Consider the following 21,327-nt stretch of genomic DNA (forward strand, 5'->3'; position numbering starts at 1 on the left):
TATTTTTTTTTCCTTCTCTGGTTTTGCTTCCGGTTGAAGGGGAAAGATTTGGGGATTTCACACACGTTTGGGATGGAACTCTGTGGGATGGGATGTAGTCAGGGCCGTCCCTCAGCTGGGGTGGATGAGGGTTCCAGGCTGGAAACTGGGATTTGAAAATCCAGGTCCAGCCAGGCTAAAAAGCAGCCCCTGGATGTGGCTGTGCTGCTGCCTGAGCGTGGAAACACAGAACTCATGGTGGGCAGGGCTGGATCCAGTTTGGGACAATTCAGAGTGCAAAACAGGCACCACCATCCTGCCTTGGGAAGAAGTGTCCAAGGCCAGGCTGGACAGGGCTGGGAGCACCCTGGAATAGTGGAGGGTGTCCCTGCCCATGGGATGAGCTTTAAGGTCCCTTCCAACCCAAGCCATTCCAGGATTCCTGTGAAAGGACAGCCCTGAGCCCTTCCCAGGGATGGTTCCCTGTACCTCTGGAGTGCAGATTGCAGGTGCCTGTTGAACCTGGGAGCTTGAATTCCTTTGCACCTTGAAATCCACGGGGTGCTGGAGCAGCTCCCTTTAATTTCCCAGCTTTGACATGGGACACATGGCTTTGGTTATCTGGGTGCTCCATGGAAACCTGATCAGCCACAATGTCAGCTCCCTGCAGGATCCACCAGATCCAGCAAAAACAGCTCCTGGCTGCAGCTCCCACCCCATCCTTCTCCAGAATTAAAGCTCCTCAGTACCAATCCCCTTGGCACAACTCTTTCATGTGTTCCCTGTCCCCTGGGTCAGTGCAGACCTGCTCCAGCCCCTCCTGTGGAACATTCCCCAAACCCCATCAATGGACCTGAGCCCATCCTTCCACCTGAGCAATCCCAGCAGATAACCATGGGGTGAGCATTGCTGTTCCCCTCTCCAGCTGGTTTTTGGAGTCTCTCAGGGCTGTTCTTTCCAGAGGTAAAGGGCTGGTCTGGCACTCTGTGTCCCACGTGCCCTTCAAGCCAGGCTTCTCCTTTGTTCCCGTTAATCTCCGCATGTGCGGCTCCGGTGGCTTTAGAGGGCTGGATAACTGGGCTTGAAAAACTGCTTATAAGGACAGATCCAACACAGATAAAACACCCAGAGCTCGTGTCGGGAGCAATCAGAGGCTGGCATTTCTTTTCCAAACATCTCTGGAAGCCAGAGATCTTTGGTTGGTCGGTTTTTTGGCTTTGCGAGCCAGGAAAATCCATCAGCTGGGAAAAAAATAGCTCAGCCCAGCTTTTAGCTCCTCATCCCAGCCGAAAGAGCAGCGTCAGCTGTGCAGGGATGGAGCCTGCTGTGCTTGGAGTGAGCTGTGCTGCACCCTCAGCCTGCTCCAGCCTTTATCCCCAGCAAAGATAATCTGGATGTTGGGCTGGTGTTATGGAAGAATAACCTGGATTTTGGGCTGGGTGGTGATGTGGAGGGATAACCTGGATGGTGTTATGGAGGGATAACCTGGGTGATATTATGGAGGAATAGCCTAGACGTTGGGCTGGATGGTGTTGTGGAGGGATAACCTGGATTTTGGGCTGGATGGTGATGTGGAGGGGTAATCTGGATGGTGTTATGCAGGGATAACCTAGATGGTAATGTGGAGGGATAACCTGAATATTGGACTGGATGGTGTTATGGAGGGATAACCTGGGTGATGTTATGGAGGAATAACCTGGATTTTGGGCTGGGTGGTGATGTGGAGGGATAACCTGGATGATGTTATGGGCTGATAACCTGGGTGATATTATGGAGGAATAGCCTAGATGTTGGGCTGGATGGTGTTGTGGAGGGATAACCTGGATGTTGGGCTGGGTGGTGTTATGGAAGGATGATCTGGATGGTGTTATGGAGGGATAACCTGGATGGTGTTGTGGAGGGATAACCTGGATTTTGGGCTGGATGGTGATGTGGAGGGGTAATCTGGATGGTGTTATGCAGGGATAACCTAGATGGTGATGTGGAGGGATAACCTGAATATTGGACTGGATGGTGTTATGGAGGGATAACCTGGGTGATGTTATGGAAGGATAACCTGGATGATGTTATGGAGGAATAACCTGGATGGTGTTGTGGAGGGATAACCTGGGTGCTGGGCTGGATGGTGTTGTGGAGGGGTAATCTGGATGGTGTTATGCAGGGATAACCTAGATGGTGATGTGGAAGGATAACCTGGGTGATGTTATGGTGGGATAACCTGGATGGTGTTAGGGGCTGATAACCTGGGTGATGTTATGGAGGGATAACCTGGATGTTGGGTTGGGTAATGTTGTGGAGGGATAACCTGGATGGTGTTGTGGAGGGATAAACCTGGATTTTGGGCTGGATGGTGTTGTGGAGGGATAACCTGGGTAGTGTTATGGAAGGAAAACCTGTATTTTGGCCTGGGTGGTGTTCCTGGGGTGGGGAGCTCAGGATCGCAGCAGTTCCCCACTGGGACCGGTGGAACCCAGTGCAATTCATTAACAAAGTTCTGATGGCTCCTCAGCCCGATCCATGTGCTATCCCAGAGGATCCCCTGTGTTCCTGGGAGTCTTTGAAGGGCCGCTCCCACCTCCCACATCCTCAGAGGGCTGGACTTTGAGCAGGTCCTCGGTCCCTTTGATGTCCCTCTGGCCGGGCTGCTCCACATGCCTGAGGCCTGAGCTCACAGAGCGCCGCTGCCTTCCCCTTCCAGCAGCTCCCTCGGGATGTTCCTGCCCTTCCTGAGGACCCAGCAGCTCTCCCCTGCTTTAGGCATAAACAGCATTCATTCTCCAGATTTCCACACATTGCTGCTCCAGCACAAGATCCTGGAGATGCTTGTGGTGCATCTCATTTGTGGAGAGCATCCACAGATACCCCAGTTTTGCTGTTGGAAGAGGCTTTGAGAGGCCAGCACTTCTTTGACTTGTAAAATGCAGAGTTTTCCTGCATTGCAGAATGAAACTCAGCTCATTTACATCCGTACAATGTCCAATAACAGCAAAGCTTCCTGAAAAACCGGGGCTGGCCTCTGCCCTGGGCTGTTTGCACGGCACTGACTCACTTGGGAATTGTCTCCTTGGCTCAGGCCGGGGTTGACCTTCAGGTTACAGCAGTGGGAGGGTGATTTTCCTCACTGCTCCATCCCAGACCTTTCTGAGCAAGGTGCCAATGTTTTTTCCATCCTGGAATGACTCCTGCTGCCCCTTTTGGTTTAAAAATAACCCAATTTAACCCCAGCACCTTGTGGCATCTCTGGCGATATCACCCAGCTGGGATTCACAAGTTCTGGTACAAATGTTTTATTGTGGTGCCAGGCTTAGGAGAAAAATTTTCTGCACTGCCAGGGAATTATTTAGGCTGGAAACCTGCTGGTGTGGGTTAATGAATTGCACACATGGAATGAGCCAGGAAAACTGGAATTCAGGAACAAGGAGTACAAATGTGACCCTCACTGACATCTCGTCCTCACGGAGACCTTGCTACAGCCCTGGCTACACATTACCTTGCATTAAATTCTTCTGCAGAGCTTTATTCCCATTTTTCCCTCATCTCCATGAGGCTGAGGGCAGCAGAACTCTCTGTCCCTGGGGAAGGGCTCAGGGACACCGTGGCCATCTCTGCATCAGGCCAGGGCCTGCTTTCTGCTCTTCCCTCGCAGCACCTGGAACCCATCGCGACGGAATTGCTTCCCTCAGCTGCAACATCCTAAAATAGCTGCTCCGGTTTCTTTTAAAAATAGTCTGTTCTGAGTGTCATTCCCTGCTAAAATTGTGTCTCTGAATCCTGCTGGGACAGGGGAGGGGACAGGGGCCAGGTGGGAGCATCGGCTGCTTCAGAGAGGGGGCCACGTGTGAGCCGTGCCCTTGAGCTGCTCTGTTAGTGGGCTCAGAGCTGTGGGGCTGGGCTGGGGATGCCAGGATGGGCTGCCAGGGTGGCTGTGGAGCTGGAGCAGTGCTAGGATGGGAATGAACTGCCAGGGGTGGCTGTGGAGCTGGGGCAGTGCTGAGATGGGGATGAACTGCCAGGGTGGCTGTGGAGCTGGAGCAGTGTGCTGGGGATGAACTGGAAGGGGTGGCTGTGGAGCTGGAGCAGTGTGCTGGGATGGGGATGCCAGGATGAACTGCCAGGGTGGCTGTGGAGCTGGAGCAGTGTGCTGGGATGGGGATGCCAGGATGAACTGCCAGGGTGGCTGTGGAGCTGGAGCAATGTGCTGGGATGGGGATGAACTGCCAGGGGAGGCTGTGGAGCTGGAGCAGTGCTGGGCTGGGGATGAACTGGAAGGGGTGGCTGTGGAGCTGGAGCAGTATGCTGGGGATGAACTGCCAGGGGTGGCTGTGGAGCTGGAGCAATGCTGGACTGGGGATGAACTGCCAGGAGTGGCTGTGGAGCTGGAGCAATGCTGGGCTGGGGATGAACTACAAGGGGAGGCTGTGGAGCTGGAGCAATGTGCCAGGTGCTGGTGACCACCATGGGAAGGAGGATGCTCAGAGTCAGGGCCTGCAGAGGCTTTAGCTGTTTTGGGAAGCAGCTCAGCACCTCACACATGAGCGGGGTGCTGACACAGACACAGCAGCTCTGGCTCCAGGGCCAGGCAGGGACTGGGCTTTTGGAGTGGCTGATTTCCCAACATAAATTCAAAGGAATCGAATCCTTTGATAGTTGCTCTTGCCAACAGGTTTCTTGCACTGAAGCTGCTCCTGCTCTGAGCGGGTTAAGAACCACAAAATCCCAGAGTGGTTTGGGTTGGGAGGAGTTTAAGCTCATCTCATTCCACCCTCCTTCCATGGACAGGGACATCTTCCACAGGAATCACAGAATCCCAGAATGGTTTGGGTTGGAAGGGACCTTAAAGCTCATCCCATTCCACCTTCTGCCATGGGCAGGGACACCTTCAGGTTGCTCCAAGTCCCATCCAGCCTGGCCTTGGACACTTCCATGGATGGGGCAGCTGCAGCTTCTCAGGGATTTGGTGGCCAGGGGCCTCAGGAGAAGCAGCAGGTTGAGAGGTGAGCTCAGGGAAGCCCTTGGGATCCATGGAACCGTCTGAGCACAGCAAATCCCGACAGCACCAAGCCCAAGAGGTCACCTTGTCTTTGTGCAGGTCCTGCTCAGGAGGCCCCTGGTCCCTGCAGAGCCCTTTGAACCTCAAACAGGCCACACAAAAAGGTTTTCCACGATTTTTAAAGCAGCACTGCATCCTGCAGACTCGAGGAATGACTTCATTCACAGTTCAGGGCTTCCTCCCAAACCCAGGGTTCAGTGGGTGCTGCCACTTGTGAGCACCCCACACATCTGCACGAGCCACTCGGGGTGCCTTGGAATTGTCTCCCTTCTCCCTCCCTCCTCAGGGAGAGACTTAGGAGGTATTTGGAGGTAATTATTGCTTTTATTTGGCGCTAAAGCAATAATTTGGAGGGATCGCTGGAAAACCGGCAATTTCCTGCCAGTGAGTGACAGATGTTTTGCTGTGTTTGAGATGTGCTTTCAGGCTCCTACTAATTACCATGACACAAATTGGCAGGAGTTTTCTTCCCAGGCTCCCAGCTCTAATTTTGCCTTTTTTTCTTTTTTTTTTTTTTTTTGTCTTTTCTGTTATTTTCATTTTTTCAGAAAGGTGGAGTTTCCACGTTGTGGCACTGAAGAAATGATGCAGAGTTAGGGGCTTGTGTTCAAACATGGTTTTCCTAATTTCTCCTCCCTCCCTGCCAGGTTCCTACCCCTCTCCCAAGGCTGGGGCCACGCTGGTGGTCTACAAGGACTTGCTGGTGCTTTTTGGGGGCTGGACCAGGCCGAGCCCTTACCCCCTGCACCAGCCCGAGAGGTTCTTCGATGAGATCCACACGTACTCCCCCTCCAAAAACTGGTAAGAGCAGGCTTTGATCCTGGAGAAATGGCTCTGGAATGCAGCTGGAGGAATGCCTGGGAAGCTGTGCGTGGTCCTGGTTTCCCAGGTGTGTCTCTAATGCTCTTTCTGAAACAAAAAAAAGCCACACAAGCACAGCAGAGCTGAGGACAGGGTGCTGCCAAGCAGCTCGTGGGTGCTAATGCTTCCATATGGTTCTGGACTTGTACCTGAATATTCCAGGCTTCCTGAGCATCCCCATCCAGGTGGGAAGCCTGGGTGTTTTAAGTGCCTTATCACTTTGGCTGGGAGCACTGAGGTGTTTCTGAGATAAGCCTGAAGTGCTGGAGGTCTTGTTTTCAGTGATGATCCAAAACTCAGCTCCCTCGGGGAGATGTGATAAATCAGATTTCTCCATCATTTCAACCTCTGCCTTTACAGCTCTAAGACTGGAGCATCCAGCAGTGTCCATGGAGCTGGCAGGAATTTTCCTTTTCCCTTTAAACACTGTTTGGCTGATTTTAGACTCACCTTTCTCACTGATGGTGTGTGTGAGAAGGGAAATGCTGTATCAAAGAGAAGGTTCCTGCTCCTCTTGCACTGAGAACTTTTCATCCTCCAAAGTATCAATTATCCAGAGCACTTTGGGCAGTGTCATTACAACTCTGTAATTAAGATTTCCAATTCTCTTGGAAAGAATTTGAGGCAAACTTAATTGGAAGGGGAGATGTTCCCAAGTTGGCCATGAGACTTGGTCATGCCTTAAAAATGTTTAGCACATTGGGATTTCTAATTAGTTGAGTTGCTATTTGGATATTTGGAGGTTTTCCCTGTGGTTTTCCTCCATTACATGTTCTTGAGGACTTTGCAGGCCTTTGGGATTTTTTGTTTGGCCTTTCGTCCAACGTTTTCCTTCACTGGGGCCTGTATTCCTGCCTCTGTTCCCAGGTGGAACTGCATCATGACCACCCACGGCCCCCCTCCCATGGCAGGACACTCCTCCTGTGTCATCGAGGACAAAATGATCGTGTTTGGGGGCTCCCTTGGATCCCGACAGATGTAAGTTTGGGGGCAGGGTGGCTGACAATAACCCATGTGAGCCATGAGGGGGTTGGGATGGTCTTGGGGTCGCCCACAAGGAATTTTCTGCAGGATTCTGGGGTCTGCCTGCTGCCTTAGCACACCCTTCACCTCTCGTAGCAAATCCCAAGCTCCAACCTGCAAAAATCCCAATTCTGCCATAAAACCCAGCCCTGAACCCGAGTTCCACGTCCCTGGTTGTATCCTCAGCCCGTGTTGTCTCATCCCTGCAGGAGCAACGACGTGTGGGTGCTGGATCTGGAGCAGTGGGCTTGGTCCAAGCCCAGCATCTCGGGGCCCAGCCCTCACCCACGTGGGGGCCAGTCCCAGGTGAGCTGAGCCAGAGGGAAGCAGGCACAGCCTCGCTTCCCCTCCACAGCTTTCCTTCCTTCCTTCCTTCCTTCCTTCCTTCCTTCCTTCCTTCCTTCCTTCCTTCCTTCCTTCCCTTCCTTCCCTTCCTTTCCTTCCTTTCCTTCCTTTCCTTCCTTTCCTTCCTTTCCTTCCTTCCTGCCTGCGTTCCTTGCCTTCCTTCCTTCCTTGCCTTCCTTCCTTGCCTTCCTTGCCTTCCTTCCTGCCTTCCTTCCTGCCTTCCTTGCCTTCCTCCCTCCCTCCCTTTCCTCCTTTTCCTCCTTTTCCTCCCTCCCTTTCCTCCCTCCCTCCGTCCCTCCCTGGTTATCTGTGGGGCCCTTGCCTGCCAGGCCCTCTCCCCCAGTGACTCAGAGCTGTAATGAACACATCCCTGCTTTACCCCACTCGTGCCCTATGTGGCACCTCAGATCAGTGGAGAGGCAGCACAGCCTGGTTTGGCTCCAGGCCCTCGTGACTGCTCTGCTCTCCCAATCCTGGGATTGCTCCTGCTCCAAGGACAGCTCCAGCAGCACCTGCTGGGCAGGGAGCTCATGGCTGTGGCTGTCACCTGGCCTGAGGCAGCTGTCCCCATCTGGGATGCTCAGTGATACCCAGAGAGTGGCTGGTCCCAGCAGGGCTCGGATGGCTCGTGCTGGAATGTTCCTTCCATGTCCTGGGAATGGAGCCCATGGGGATCCATTCATGGGGATCACTGGAGAGGCAGCACAGCCTGGTTTGGCTCCAGGCCCTCATGACTGCTCTGCTCTCCCAATCCTGGGATTGCTCCTGCTCCAAGCTCAGCTCCAGCAGCACCTGCTGGGCAGGGAGCTCATGGCTGTCACTTGGCCTGAGGCAGCTGTCCCCATCTGGGATAGTCAGTGATCCCCAGAGTGGGGCTGGTCCCAGCAAGGCTTGGATGGCTCGTGCTGGAATGTGCCTTCCATGCCCTGGGAATGGAGCCCACAGGGATTCCTCACCCAGCAGCAGCACTGATCAGACACTGCTGCCACACCTGCCCTCCCAAACAATCCTTCCACCTTCCCCTCCTTTGCACAGGGGTGTTGGGGCCCTGGAGCTTTGGGAAGGGTGATTGCTGTCCTTAGAGAGAGGAACTGGTTTGGGACAAGGGGTGGGATGAGCCCTGCATGCTCTGTCCCAGGCAAAACCAGCTCCATTCCTCATCCTGGGGCACACAGACCCCAGCAACGCCCATGCAGTGAGAGCCTCCCTCTGTCTGCCCTGGGAGGCCTGGCCAAAAATCCTTCCCGGGCTGAAACTCACTTTTGTCCCCTGCAGATCGTGATAGACAACGAGACCATTTTGATCCTGGGAGGCTGCGGGGGTCCCAATGCAGTGAGTACCTGGGGAGCAGGGACATCCCCATCCCCCTGGCACCTGGGGCTGGATTTGGGTTGGGGGGACTCTGCACGTTGGTGGCATTTTATTCCTCAAGTCTGAGCACCCACCAGGTGGATTTTCCAGGGAAGCTGTTTAGCTGTTGCTGGAGCTGCTTTAATTAATAAAAATCACCCCAGGCGCTCTCTGAGCAGCTCCCTGGGTTCACTGAGGCTCGTCAGGATGAGCCCCGACTTTGTACTGGGATAGCAGATGGCAATGAAGGGATTTATCCATGGCCATAGTGGGGTGTAATCCCTCATGGGTGATTAGCTCCTGCTCTGGGTCAGCATCCTCTGTCTGCAGCAGCAAAGCACCGCTCCCACCATGGCCCTGATGGGCTGAGCCCAGCAGCAAACTGGGCTAAAACTCAGCCTGGGCTCCTGAATCTCAGCCTGGGCTCCTGAATCTCAGCCTGGGATCAGCCAGGGCTTCTGAATCTCAGCCTAGACTCCTGAATTCCAGCCCAGACTCCTGAATGTGTGACCCTTCCCTCCCCAGCTGTTCAAAGACGCCTGGTTGCTGCACATGCAGGCCAACCCCTGGACGTGGCAGCCGCTCAAGGTGGAGAACGAGGACCACGGAGCCCCGGAGCTGTGGTGCCATCCTGCCTGCAGGGTACGGACACGGGGGGTCCCTGTTCCCTCACACACACCCCTCCCTCTTTATTCCCTGCCCAAAATGCTCCGTAACCTCTTCTCCCCAGCACCAAGGCTCCTCCTGATGTCCGCTCCCTGCTCTCCCACAGGTGGGGCAGTGCGTCGTGGTCTTCAGCCAAGCTCCCAGCGGGAGAGCCCCGCTGAGCCCCAGCCTCAACTCCCGCCCGTCCCCCATCAGCGCCACGCCGCCCGCCCTGGTGCCCGAGACGCGGGAATTCCGCTCCCAGTCTCCGGTCAGGAACACGGACGAGGCTCCTTGCGTCAACGGCCGCTGGGGCACCCTGCGGCCCCGCAGGCAGACGCCGTCGGGCTCGCGGGAGGGCAGCCTGTCCCCGGCCAGAGGGGACAGTTCCCCGGTGCTCAACGGCGGCACGGTGTCACCCGGAGCGGCGCCGCCCGGCGGGGCCTCCCTGGACAGCCCCGTGCAGGCCCTGTCCCCCAGCACCCCCTCGGCCGCCGAGGGATTCGACCTCAAGGTGGGGCCGGCCCTGGCGCCGCGCCGCGGCTCGCTGCCGGAGCAGAGGGATCTGCGCCTGGCCTCCGTGGAGCTGGGCTGGGAGCAGAAGCCCACGTCCCTCCTGTGCCAGCTGGACGGCGCGGAGGGCAGGACAGCGGGCACGCGGAACCCCCCGGAGCACACCAACGGCATCCACACCCCGCCCCACGCCGCCCTGCCCGGGGCCGTGTCCCCCGGCGCGCTGCGCCGCAGCCTCGAGGCCGTCAAAGCCCTCTCCTCCAAAGCCGCCTCGGCCTCGGCCGCGCTCAGCCCTCCCCTGGCCTCGTCCCCGGGCTCCCCGGGCGCCGAGCCGGGCCCCGTGCGGCCCAGCAGCACCCAGGGCGAGGGGCACTCGCTGCCCCCCATCGCCCGGCGCCTCGGGCACCACCCGCCGCAGTCGCTGAACGTGGGCAAGCCGCTGTACCAGAGCATGAACTGCAAGCCCATGCAGATGTACGTGCTGGACATTAAGGACACCAAGGAGCAGGGACGAGTCAAGTGGAAAGTGTTCAACAGCAGCTCCGTGGTGGGGCCGCCCGAGACCAGTTTACACACGGTGGTGCAAGGCCGAGGGGAGCTGATCATATTCGGTGGCCTGATGGACAAGAAACAAAACGTCAAATATTACCCCAAAACAAATGCCTTGTACTTTGTGCGAGCAAAGAGATAATGCGGCCGCCGCCCGCCGCACGTCCTTCCATCCCTGCGGCTCCTCCTCCTTCTCCGGCCCCTTCCCGACACGCAGGCGTTCAAACTGTGAATTAGGGAGCAGGAAACCAATAAAAGTCCAAGCAAACGCTCCAGCACTGCCCCGGCAGTTCCCAGTAAGACCCCAGTCGTGTGTACAGGCGGGGAAGGACCCGAGGATTCGGGGAGAGCAGCCAGGGAATTCCTCTGCTGCAGCCAGGATCCTCCTGGGTTTATTCTCTTAAGTGTTTGTGAGTCTCGGTCTCTCCGAAATTCCTCGTGGGTTGTGAGTAGAAGTGGTTTTATAGGAATAACCTAAATTGCAGCAGGCAGGAGGCTGTTAGCTTGATTAATTCCATGCTCAACTCCGTCAGGAAAACAGCAATATCCCTCTGGGAACCTCCCAGTGCTGCCAACCTTTGCTCGACACAAACATGATGCCTTTTTATTTTGCCTCTCACCTGCCGCTCTCGTCTCTGTCCTCCAGGCAGGACCAAAAGAAGGAGGAAAGGACATTTTTTTTTTGTGTCAAAATGCCAAAAATCTTGATTGTTAGCATCCCTCCTCTCCCTGCCCTGCTGGATCAGGCTCGGGGATCAGCCCTGATCCCCTCTGACCAGCAGAAATACTCTGAAAATACTGTTATTCCCCCAAAACAGAGACATTTGGCTGCCAATTCCCTTCTAGACTTTAAGGTTTCATTTCATTGAACGGCCCAAACCCGTTCAAGGCTGAAGCAACCCCTTGGAGCCCGGGAGCAGGGTGGGTTTTCCAGGGAAAAGGACAGATCCTGGTAAATGTGAGGGCAGCCTCGATGCAGTAACTTCACCTCATCTTTGCACGTGCCTCCTTCCGCAAAGATTAAATCCAAATCCGAAGGGATTGAACCTGTGCGTCCTTCTGGGACAAGCCCTCCTTCCCTGTCCCCTCCAAGGGGGGGAAACGGGGCGGATTCTGCCAGGTTTTGGTCAACAACCTCCAGCACCCTCAAACCAGGGAGCCCTCCCCAAGCCGGCAGCGCCATGACGTGGTCCCTTCTTCCCGAAATTTTTCTTCTCCATCCCCACTGAGCTTTCTGCCGGTCGGAGCCTTAAATCCCATCCCAGCCGCGTGGGGACGGGGAGGGATTTGCTTCACCCGCGGCGTTTCCACCTCTGTAAATAAACCCCTCATCAAATCCTCTTCCATTCATCCCAGAACGATTTGGGAAAGCAAAATTCAATTTTCCTCTCCCCACAAAAAAATCCCCAGACCTCAGGAGCACCTCGGGTGAGCTGTGGAATTTTGGAATTTTCCCTCTCCACGCGATGGCCGCGGGGAAGGCGGTCGAGGCTTCGCCATCGATCCCCACGTCCCCTTTGCATGTTTTTTGTCATCCATCCCCAAAAAAAAGAGTCAAAGCCGGGGATGGATAGCACCTTGATGTCCTTCTCCCTGCAGAGCATCCCTCCAGGGCTGCTCTCCCACTTTCCACCCTGCCCCGCTCCCGGGGTTCCCCTCCCGGGGTTCCCCGTCAGGAGATGCATGTTCTGTGCCCTTCCTTCAGAGAGATTCACCCCAAATTTGGGTCCCTGTCCCCGAGTCCCACGGGAGCTGCTGGTGCTGTGAGCGAGGTGTCCCCCCACCCACCGCGACTCAGGTGTCCCCCCCGTCACTCCCGGGCCGAGAGCAGCAATGGGAAGCGATTCCGGTGATATTTAAAATCTTGTGTACATTTTGGGGGGGTTCATGGGGGTCCCTCCCCGCCTTCCCAACGAATTTTTAGTGGTTTAACAAATAAAAAGGAAAAGAAACGGATGGTTGGTGCTTTTGGGGAGGGGTGGGAGTGATTTGGAGGGGGAGTTCTTGCTGTGCTGCCATAAGTTTGGGGGTGAAAGGGGGGATTTGGGGTCTTTGTGTAAGAGAAGGGAAATATTTGTACAGGGGATGTTGGAGCAGTGGAGGGAGGCAAAGGGGGACACAGAATTTGGGACACTGAAGTTTCTTTGAGCCAGAAATTGGGGATGGGGACCCCAAAGCTTGTTTGGGTTGGAAACTGGGGATCCCAGAGCCTGTTGGAGCTGGGAATTCAGGGATCCCAAACCCTGTTTGAGATGGAAGTTTAGGATGGGACCCCAAAACCTGCTAGGGCTGGGAACTGGGGAACCGATCTCCTGCCTGTGCTGGAAATTGTGGATCCCAGGTCCTGCCAGGGTTGGAAATTCGGGACAGGGACCCAAAGGTTGTCAGCACTGGGAATGGAGAACTGGAACTGGAATTCCCAGTTTCCAAACCTTTCTGTTAGGGATGGAAACTGGGAATGGGGATCCCAAAGACTGGAGATGGTAACTGGGGATGTCAAAGCCTCCCAGCTCTGGGAAATGGGACCCCAAAGCCAGTTGGGGCTGGAAATTGGTGATGAGGACCCCAAATCCTGCCAATGCTGGGAACTGGGGATCTCACAGCCTGTTGGAGATGGGAAATGGGGATGGGGATCCTAGAACCTGCTGAGGCTGGAAACTGGGACCCCAAGTCCTGCCAGTGGGGGAGATGCTGGAACCCAAAGCTTCCAGTGTCAGTGATTAGGGATGAGGGAGGCCCCAAAGCCTGGAAACCCTGGCAGCTGGGAACCCCAAATCCCAGCAGTGCTGGCAACTGGGGATGGGGACCCCCAAATCATTGCAGTGCCAGTAATTTGGGATTGGGACCCCCAAATCATTGCAGTGTCAGTAATCTGGGATTGGGACCCCCAAATCACTGCAGTGTCAGTAATCTGGGATGGGGACCCCCCAAATCATTCCGATGTCAGTAAGTGGGGATGGGGACGCCCCAAAATCCGCAGGGCCGGGGTCACTCCCCGTGTGCCCCCAACTCACCGCGCACGCGCAGCTGTGCCTGGGCGTGGTCTCCGTAGCGCCCCGCCTATTTTCGTGACGTCACGACGAGGCGGAAGCTGCCTCAGGTGAGCGGCGGTGCCGCGTCTTAAAGGGACCGCACGAGAAAATTGGTGTGGGAGACAAGGCATGGGGGGGGATTTGGGGGGCAGCGGGTCCGGGGAGGGGACAGGGGTTGGGTCCCCCCTCCTAAGTGCTGTGGGGGCACGGGATCAGCTGGGGGAAGCACAGACCCCGCGGGGGTGGCAGGAACCCCTCGGGGGAGTTCAGGGACCCCGTGTGGGGTGTGGGGAACACCTTGGGAGGGTGGAGGGACACTGAGGGGTGCAGGGACCCTGTGTGGGGTGTGAGGGACACTCTGGGGGGATGGAGGGACACTGAAGGGCACAGAGACCCTGTATGGGGCTGTGAGGGACACCCTGGGGAGACACTGAGGGGGACAGGAACCCCAGAGAGGGGTCAGGGACCCTATGGGAGGGTGCAGGGACTCCATAGGGAGGCCACAGACCCCATGGAAGGGGGGCAGGCAGCCCACAGGAGGGTGTCAAGGACCCCGTGGGTGGTTTTGGGGAGGATACTGGGACACGGGGGGTGTTTTAGGGGCCCGATGGAGGATTTAGGGGCCCTGGGAAGGGTGCCTGGACCTTGGGGTGGGGTCAGAAGGAGCCCCCAAAGCTGGACATGCAGTGACCCCATGGGGGAAGGGGGGCTCTTCGCCGTCCCCCAGGTTTGGGGGCCCATGGCAGAGCAGGACTGGGCGCTGGAGCCGGGCTGGCTCCTGTCCCCCGCCGGCCGCCCCTACCTGGACTCCATCGTGCACAAGAACCAGCGGAGAGTGTTCGGTGCGTGCCCCCCCTGCGCCCCCCAGCCGGGCTGTGCGCCCCCCAGCCTGACCCCGAACCCCTCCCCAGGTCTGCTGGAGCGCCCGGCGCTGCCGCCCGCGCTGGCGGTGCCCACGGTCACCTACAAACTCTTCCTGGCGGGCAGGAGCGGCGTCGGCAAGACAGCGCTGGTGGCCTGGCTGGGGGGGACCCCCGCGCCCCCCGCCCACCACGAGACCCTGGGTACGGCTGGGGGGGACCCGGGGGTGACAGTCCCCGCAGGCATCGAGGCCACAACGAGACCCTGGGGAGGGGCCGAGGGTGACAGTCCCGCTGTCCCCACAGGCATCGAGGCCACAATGAGACCCTGGGGGGGTGCCGTTGGTGACAGTCCCGCTGTCCCCTCAGGAATTGAGGCCATCCTGGCCACCATGAGACCCTGTGTATAACCCAGGGGTGTCCCGAAGGTGACAGTCCCGCTGTCCCCTCAGGGTTCGAGGCCACCACGAGACCCTGGGTACGGCCGGGGGGAGGGCCCAGAGGCGACAGTCCCGCTGTCCCTGCAGGGTTCGAGGCCACCCCGGCCCCCACAAGACCCTGGGTAGGGTCGGGGTGTCTCGGGGGTGACAGTCCCACTGTCCCCGCAGGCATAGAGGCCTCCCTGGCCACCATGAGACCCTGTGTGTATAACCCAGGGGTGTCCCGGGGGTGACAATCCCGCTGTCCCCGCAGGGATCGAGGCCACAATGAGACCCTGGGGGTGTCTCGCGGGTGACAGTCCCACTGTCCCCACAGGCCTAGAGGCCACCCCGGCCACCACGAGACCCTGTGTATGGCCCGGGTTGCTCCGGGGGTGACAATCCCGCTGTCCCCACAGGGTTCGAGGCCACCCCGGCCACCACAAGACCCTGTGTATGGCCCGGGGTTGACAGTCCCGCTGTCCCCGCAGGCATCGAGGCCACCACGCTGTTCTGGCCGGCCAAGCCCCGCGGCAGCGGCCGCCCCGTCCTGTTCCAGCTGCACCTCTGGGACTGCGGGGACGGAGCGCTCAGGAAGTTCGAGCACCTGCTGCCCGTGAGCGGGGGACGCGTTTTGGGGCTGGGGACGCGTTTTGGGGCGGGGGACACCGGCAGGACCCCGCGGTGAGCGGTGTCCCCGTGCCCTGTAGGCCTGTAAGGAGGAGGCGGACGCCGCCCTATTCCTGTTCTCCTTCACGGACCGCGCGTCCTTCGAGGAGCTGCCGGCGCTCATGGGCCGCGTGCTGGGCCCCGGGGACCGCCACCTCGTCAGGGTGGTCGTGGGCACCAAGTATCCTTTTGGGGGGTCCCCAAAGGTCACCCCATGGCGGGGGGATTGCACCCCTGGGGCTCTCAGTGCTTGGCATGGCAGGGGCTGAGAATGGCACACCAATGGATCCCCAACTTCTGCTGATTTTCACCGGGTTTTGGGGTTTTTTAGGTGTTCCTTGACCCCACTCCCCACCCCAAAATGGGGTCGCACCCCCAGATTTCTCAGCATTTGGTATCCCAGCAGGCTGAGAATGTGCACAAAAGGTTACACCAATGGGTTCACAGCTCCTGCTTATTTTTAGGGGGTTTTGCCACCCTAAAGGAGATTTTCGGCGTGTTAGTGTCTCCCTTAACCCTATATCCCCCCCGAGTCAGGTTTGCAGCCCCAGATTTCAAACCACTCAACGTGCCACTCTCATTACACCAATGGGCCCTCAACTCCCATTGATTTTTAGAGGGTTTCTTTGGGTCACAACCCCCACTTGTTTTCAGGGGGTTTTGGGGGGATTTTCTGGGTCTCCCTTGGCCCTGCGTCCCCACCCCAGTCAGGTTTGCACCCCAATATTTCTCAGCACTTGTTAGCAGGCCAAGAATGTGCAGCACTTCATTGCACCAATGGATTCACAATCCCCATTTCTCTTCAGGTGGTTTTGGGGTCATTTTTCAGGGTGTTGGTGTCTCCTTGACCCTGTATCCCCCTCTCAATCAGCTTTGCACCCCCAGATTTCAAACCACTCAATACTGAGAATGTGCAGCTCTCATTTCACCAATGAGTCCTCAACTCCCATTGATTTTTTAGAGGGTTTGAGGGGGAGTTGGGGTCACAACCCCCACTTATTTTCAGGGGGTTTTGGGGGGATTTTCTGGGTCTCCCTTGGCCCTGTGTCCCCCCCCCCCAGTCAGGTTTGCACCCCAGTATTTCTCAGCACTTGTTATCTCAGCAACCTACAACATTTCATTGCACCAATGGATTCACAATCCCCATTTCTCTTCAGGTGGTTTTGGGGTCATTTTTCAGGGTGTTGGTGTCTCCTTGACCCCATATCCCCCTCTCAATCAGCTTTGCACCCCCAGATTTCAAACCACTCAATGCTGGGAACGTGCAACTCTCATTACACTGATGGGCCCTCAACTCCCATTGATTTTTATAGGGTTTCTTTGGGTCACAACCCCCACTTATTTTCAGGGGGTTTTGGGGGGATTTTTTGGGTCTCTTCTGACCCTGCATCCCCCCCCAGTCAGCTTTGCACCCCCAGATCCCAAACCACTCAGTCCCTGGGCAGGCAGAGAACTCTCCCACGTGGTTACACCGATGAGTTCAACACTCCCCGTGAACCTCGGGTGTTTCTCGGGGGATTTTCCAGGGCGTTGCTGTTTCCCTTGACCCTGTGTCCCCTCCCCACCCCAGATTCGACCTGGCCCCGCACACGGTCGTGACCGAGGGGGACGTTCGGGCCTTCGAGGGCTCGCAGGGGCTGCGGGTGCTGCGGGCCGGGGGCGCCGCGGGGCTGGCCCGGGTCGGCCCCGTCCTGGACGCCCTGGTGGAGGAGCTCTGGCGGCGCGACCAAGTGACCGCCGGGGTCACCCCCGGGGACACGGGGGACACCCCCACCTGAACCCCCTCTTGGGAAGGGTTTGGGGGGTGGGTGGGGTAAAAAGGTGGTTTTTTTGTTAAAATCAATGATTTTCTATGAAAAAGATCATGGGTGGCCTGACTTGTACGTTTTGGGGGGTGGGGATTTGGGGGTGCTGGGGTAATGAAGATTTGGGGGTACTGGGGGATATGGGGTCATCAAGAGGTGAGTGCTGCAGGATTTGGGATGCAGCAGGTCCTGGGGGATTTGAATTTCAATGGGATAATAGAATGGGGGTGCTTGCAGGATTTGGGGTGCTGTAGATCCTGGGGGATTTCAATTTCAATGGGATCACAGAATGGGGGTGCTTGCAGGATTTGGGGTGCTGCAGATCCTGGGGGATTTGGGGTTCAGCGGGATCATGGAATGGGGTGCTGGGCCTATTGGCAGATTTGGGGTGTTGTTGTGGATCCTGAGGTTTTGGGCTTTGTGGATATTTGGGGATGTGGCTGCAGAGGGATTCTGGGAAAAGGGGTGCAGGATTTGGAGGGCTGTGGGATTTGAGGTGTTTTGGGGTGCTGGGGGATTTGTGGCGCTAGAGGTGAAGGGATTGGGGTGCTGTGGGTGCTGCAGAGATTGGGGGTGCTGTGGGATTTGGGGTGCTATGGAAAATGCAGGATTTGGGGTGCTGCAGGATCATGGGGACAGGGCTGCTGAGGGATTTGAGGTGCTGGAATTGATGGGATTAGGGCACTGTGGGATTTGGGGTGCAACGGATGATCCAGGGTTTGAGGTGCTGTGGGATTTGGGGTGCCGTGGGTGATGGGATTTGGGGTGCTGTGGGATCTGGGGTGCCGTGGGTGATGGGATTTGGGGTGCTGTGGGTGATGGGATTTGGGGTGCTGTGGGATTTGGGGTGCTGTGGGTGATAGGATTTGGGGTGCTGTAGGTGATGGGATTTGAGGTGCTGTGGGATTTGAGGTGCTGTGGGATTTGGGGTGCTGTGGGTGATGGCATTTGGGGTGCTATGGGATTTGGGGTGCTGTGAGATCTGGGGTGCCGTGGGTGATGGGATTTGGAGTGCTGTGGGATTTGGGGTGCTGTGGGTGATGGGATTTGGAGTGCTGTGGGTGATGGGACTTGGGGTGCTGTGGGTGATGGGATTTGGGGTGCTGTGGGATTTGGGGTGCTGCAGGTCCATGAGGACGGTGGTGCTGAGGATTTGGGGCCCGGGCAGCCCCCTCAGCCCGGTCCCCCCCAAACCCCCCAGTATCGAACTGGTGGGCGGGGGGCGTGGCCGGTAGTAACCGGGTGGCCCCGCCCCCTGCAGCCATTGGCTGCCGCCCCCCCGCCCTTCCCACGCCGATTCATGAATGAAAGGGGAGGGGGCGGGAGGGGGGGGGACGTGTTCACCCCTTCAGAACCGGGTTTGGGGGGTCCCCGCGGGGCTGCGGGATCCCCGAACCCCCTCCAGGGCCGTGGCCCACCTTGGGGGGGCTCCCACAGCCCCCTCCCCTCCCCCCGGCCGCGTCCCACCCTGGGGCGCGCGCCCTCCCAGTGCCGTACTGGTGCGTACTGGGAGCGGCTGCTGCGCCTTTAAGAGCGGGCGTGGCCGGTGACGTCAGCGGGGCATGAATGAACAGGAGCGGGCGCGCGGCCCCGCACCCCACACTCCCCACTCCCCGCACTCTCCGCGGGGCCGTCGCTCGTGGGGCGCGCCCGGGACCCCCCCAAAACCGCCCCGCCATGGCGGGCAGCCCCCCGGCCCTCACCCTCCTCCTCCTCACCGCCCTCAGCCCCCTGGCCGCCGAGGAAGGTGAGTCCCACACTTTTTTTAATGGGGGGGAGCACCCCGAAACTCCTTTATTGCGGGGTGGGGTGGTTTTGGGGTAAGTTCGGGTGTTTTTGGGGGAGCTGAGGAGTCGGGGAGCGCTCTGAGGGTAAAGGGGGATGTGGGTTCCCCCTTCCCCCCGCACAGTTTGGGGTGCGGTGGGGAATCTGCAGGTGCCGGAGCGCCTTTGGGGCGAGGCAGGGGGGGAAGGTTAAAATTAGGGGAAAAGTTGAAATGAGGGCGGAGAAGTTTAAATGAAAAGGGGAAAAGTTGAATTAATGGGAGAAAGTTAAAGTAAGGGAGAGAAGAGTTAAAAAGTTGTATGGGTAGATAAAAATGCGGGGGGAGGGCAGCAAAAATGCGGGGACAACTAAAATAGAGGAGAAATAATTTAAATGGGGAGAAAAAAAGTTAAAATAAGGCGCAACCCAAGAGTTTGGGGCAACTTTTCCTGTGCCGAGCGTCGAACCGATGCACCGGGGCCAGGTCCTGCCGGGAGCCCCCAAAGGAGGCTGGCACAGGGGTGAAGGTGGGGGAGATTAAAAAATAAACCCCCCCAAAAAGGGGAAAATCACCTTAAAATGGAGCGTTTCCCATGGGTGGTGCAGGGTCGGGTAGGATCCGGCCGGAGAGCTGGAAAACAATGTCAGGAAAATTCCAAAAAATTGCTGGTACAAAACAAGCAGCGTCTCGGCCTCCACCTCGCAACCCTTCCCCCGGTGATTTTGGGGCTTAGTTTGGCAGGGTTGTGCAAAAAAATGGGGGAAATTCACTTTTTTGTGTATACCTGGAATTTTTTTAGGATTGAGTTTCTATAAACTCTGCCTGACGGCTTTAATCCGTCATTTTTTGAGGGTAAAGTGGAAGAATTCCGCCCCAAATGCAAATAAATCAGAGGCTGGCATGGAAAATACTCCCTGAAAACTAAAAATGGGGTAAAAACCCCTAAAATGAGGATTTTTGGGGGACAGCAGAGGGGGTGATCCCGTGGCAGCTGTGGGATTTGGGGTGTGTTCCCACAGTGCTCTTTCCCAGGAGGGAATACTGGGATTTGAGGTTTGAAAAGTGCGTGGGGGGAAAGGGAAAGTGATGGGAGTGGTGGGATTTGGGGATTTCGGGGGGATTGGTTCCCCTGTGTGAGATCCAGGGGGATTTGGGGTGAACTGAGGTGGGGAGGAGGTTAAAGAGGAGGGAATGGAGCAGGATTGGGACTGGGATGGGATCAATTTTGGGATTATGATTGGGTTCAGATTGAGATTGAGGAGGGGATGAGGATGGGGAGGGGATGGGATGGAATTCATTTTGGGATTGGGATTCTCGTTAAGGTAGAGACAGGGATGGGATTGGGATGGGGAGAGGAATGGGAGTGAAGGGGATGGGATTGGGGTTCGCTGTGGGAATTTAAGTCAGATTCAGACAAAGGTTGGGATGGGGTTAGGGCAGGGGACAGGGACAAGGATGCAGCCGGAATGGGATTGGGAATGGGACGGGGGTGGCGCTGACGGTGGCGACAGGGTTGGTGGCACTGGAGGTGGGGGCGCCCGTGGCCGGGTGACGAAGGCGACGGAGAATTTGATGATGATGATGGTGGTGGTGGTGGCGGTGGGTACAGGTGACTCCCGGGACGGGGCTGCGGCCCCGGCGCTGTCCCTGGAGCAGCCCCGGCACCGTCCCCAGAGCCCCCCCGGGGGCACCGGCGGGGAACCCCCGCCCGCTCCGGCCCTGGCTCCGGCAGCTTTCCGCTCTCCGGAGGCTCGCGGGGGGGATTTCCAGCCTCAGGAAAACCGGGATATCCGCCCCGGCATCCTTCCTGAGCCCGGGCACGGCGCGGGGGGGACGCTGCAGCCACCCGCGTCCCCCAGGCAGGTTTTGGTGTCCCCCTTAGGCAGGTTCTGGGGTTCCCCCCAAACCTGACCCGGACGCCAGCCCGTTCACGGGAGCTGGGGGTCGCATCCGTCCCGAAATGGCCCCGTCCCGCCGGACCCATCTCCCGCTGAACCCGGGCGTCCGGGCGCATTCCTGGGGGGTGATTCACCGGGGGGCCCCGCTCCCTCCCCGGCCTCCTCTTCCTCCTCTTCCTCTCCCGGCGCTGGATCCGGCCGCCGCCCTCGGCGTGCCAGGGCAGGTCCCGCCGGGCCCCGCGGCTTCCCCGCCTCTGCGGGCGGCCCCGGGGGGCTTCGTCCAGCGGAATCTGCCGGGAACGGGGGGTCCGTGGGTCCAGGGGACACCTGTGGGGCCTGGGACTGTTTGGAGGTGCTGGGGACATCTGTAGCTCTTGGGGACGTCTGTGGAAATGGGGTGGATCTGTGGGTCCTGGGGGTATCCAGGGTCTTGGGGACATCCATGGAACCTCCTGACTGGCATCTGTGGGTTCCAGGGATGTCTGTGAGTGCCCAGGACATCCAGGGATCCTGGTGGGATGTCTGTGGGTCCCAGGGATATCCGTGGGTCCTGATGTCATCCAC

General features: G+C 57.8%; 2 protein-coding genes across 5 annotated transcripts in view; both read left to right on the forward strand.

Annotated features, from left to right (window-relative positions):
- The window catches only part of FBXO42 (F-box protein 42), a 56,082-nt gene extending 43,831 nt beyond the window's left edge, over nt 1-12,251 (forward strand). The window contains exons 5-10 of the mRNA XM_054291924.1: nt 5,677-5,830; nt 6,758-6,868; nt 7,123-7,219; nt 8,534-8,590; nt 9,134-9,250; nt 9,381-12,251. Coding sequence (XP_054147899.1) covers nt 5,677-5,830; nt 6,758-6,868; nt 7,123-7,219; nt 8,534-8,590; nt 9,134-9,250; nt 9,381-10,457 — 1,613 coding nt within the window. The 3' untranslated portion in view covers nt 10,458-12,251. The remainder of the gene's footprint in view (nt 1-5,676; nt 5,831-6,757; nt 6,869-7,122; nt 7,220-8,533; nt 8,591-9,133; nt 9,251-9,380) is intronic.
- A 1,121-nt stretch (nt 12,252-13,372) lies between these two features.
- On the forward strand, nt 13,373-17,083 carry CPLANE2 (ciliogenesis and planar polarity effector complex subunit 2). Of its 4 annotated transcripts, none has more exons than XM_054292090.1 (6): nt 13,373-13,415; nt 14,052-14,189; nt 14,259-14,411; nt 15,118-15,242; nt 15,337-15,476; nt 16,866-17,083. In XM_054292090.1, exons 2-6 carry the CDS (start codon nt 14,087-14,089, stop codon nt 17,071-17,073), a joined length of 729 nt encoding a protein of 242 aa, XP_054148065.1. In that variant the 5' UTR covers nt 13,373-13,415; nt 14,052-14,086; the 3' UTR covers nt 17,074-17,083. The 4 variants fall into 4 exon arrangements, with proteins under 4 accessions (XP_054148065.1, XP_054148066.1, XP_054148064.1 ...); XM_054292091.1 differs by having other exon boundaries at nt 13,395-13,415; nt 14,075-14,189; XM_054292089.1 differs by lacking the exon at nt 13,373-13,415 and having other exon boundaries at nt 13,907-14,189.
- Nucleotides 17,084-21,327: the final 4,244 nt, after the last annotated feature.

Source organism: Melozone crissalis, unplaced genomic scaffold, assembly GCF_028551555.1.
Source record: "Melozone crissalis strain CALT ecotype California unplaced genomic scaffold, PUWL_Pcris_2 ptg000107l_1, whole genome shotgun sequence".
NCBI lineage: Eukaryota > Metazoa > Chordata > Aves > Passeriformes > Passerellidae > Melozone > Melozone crissalis.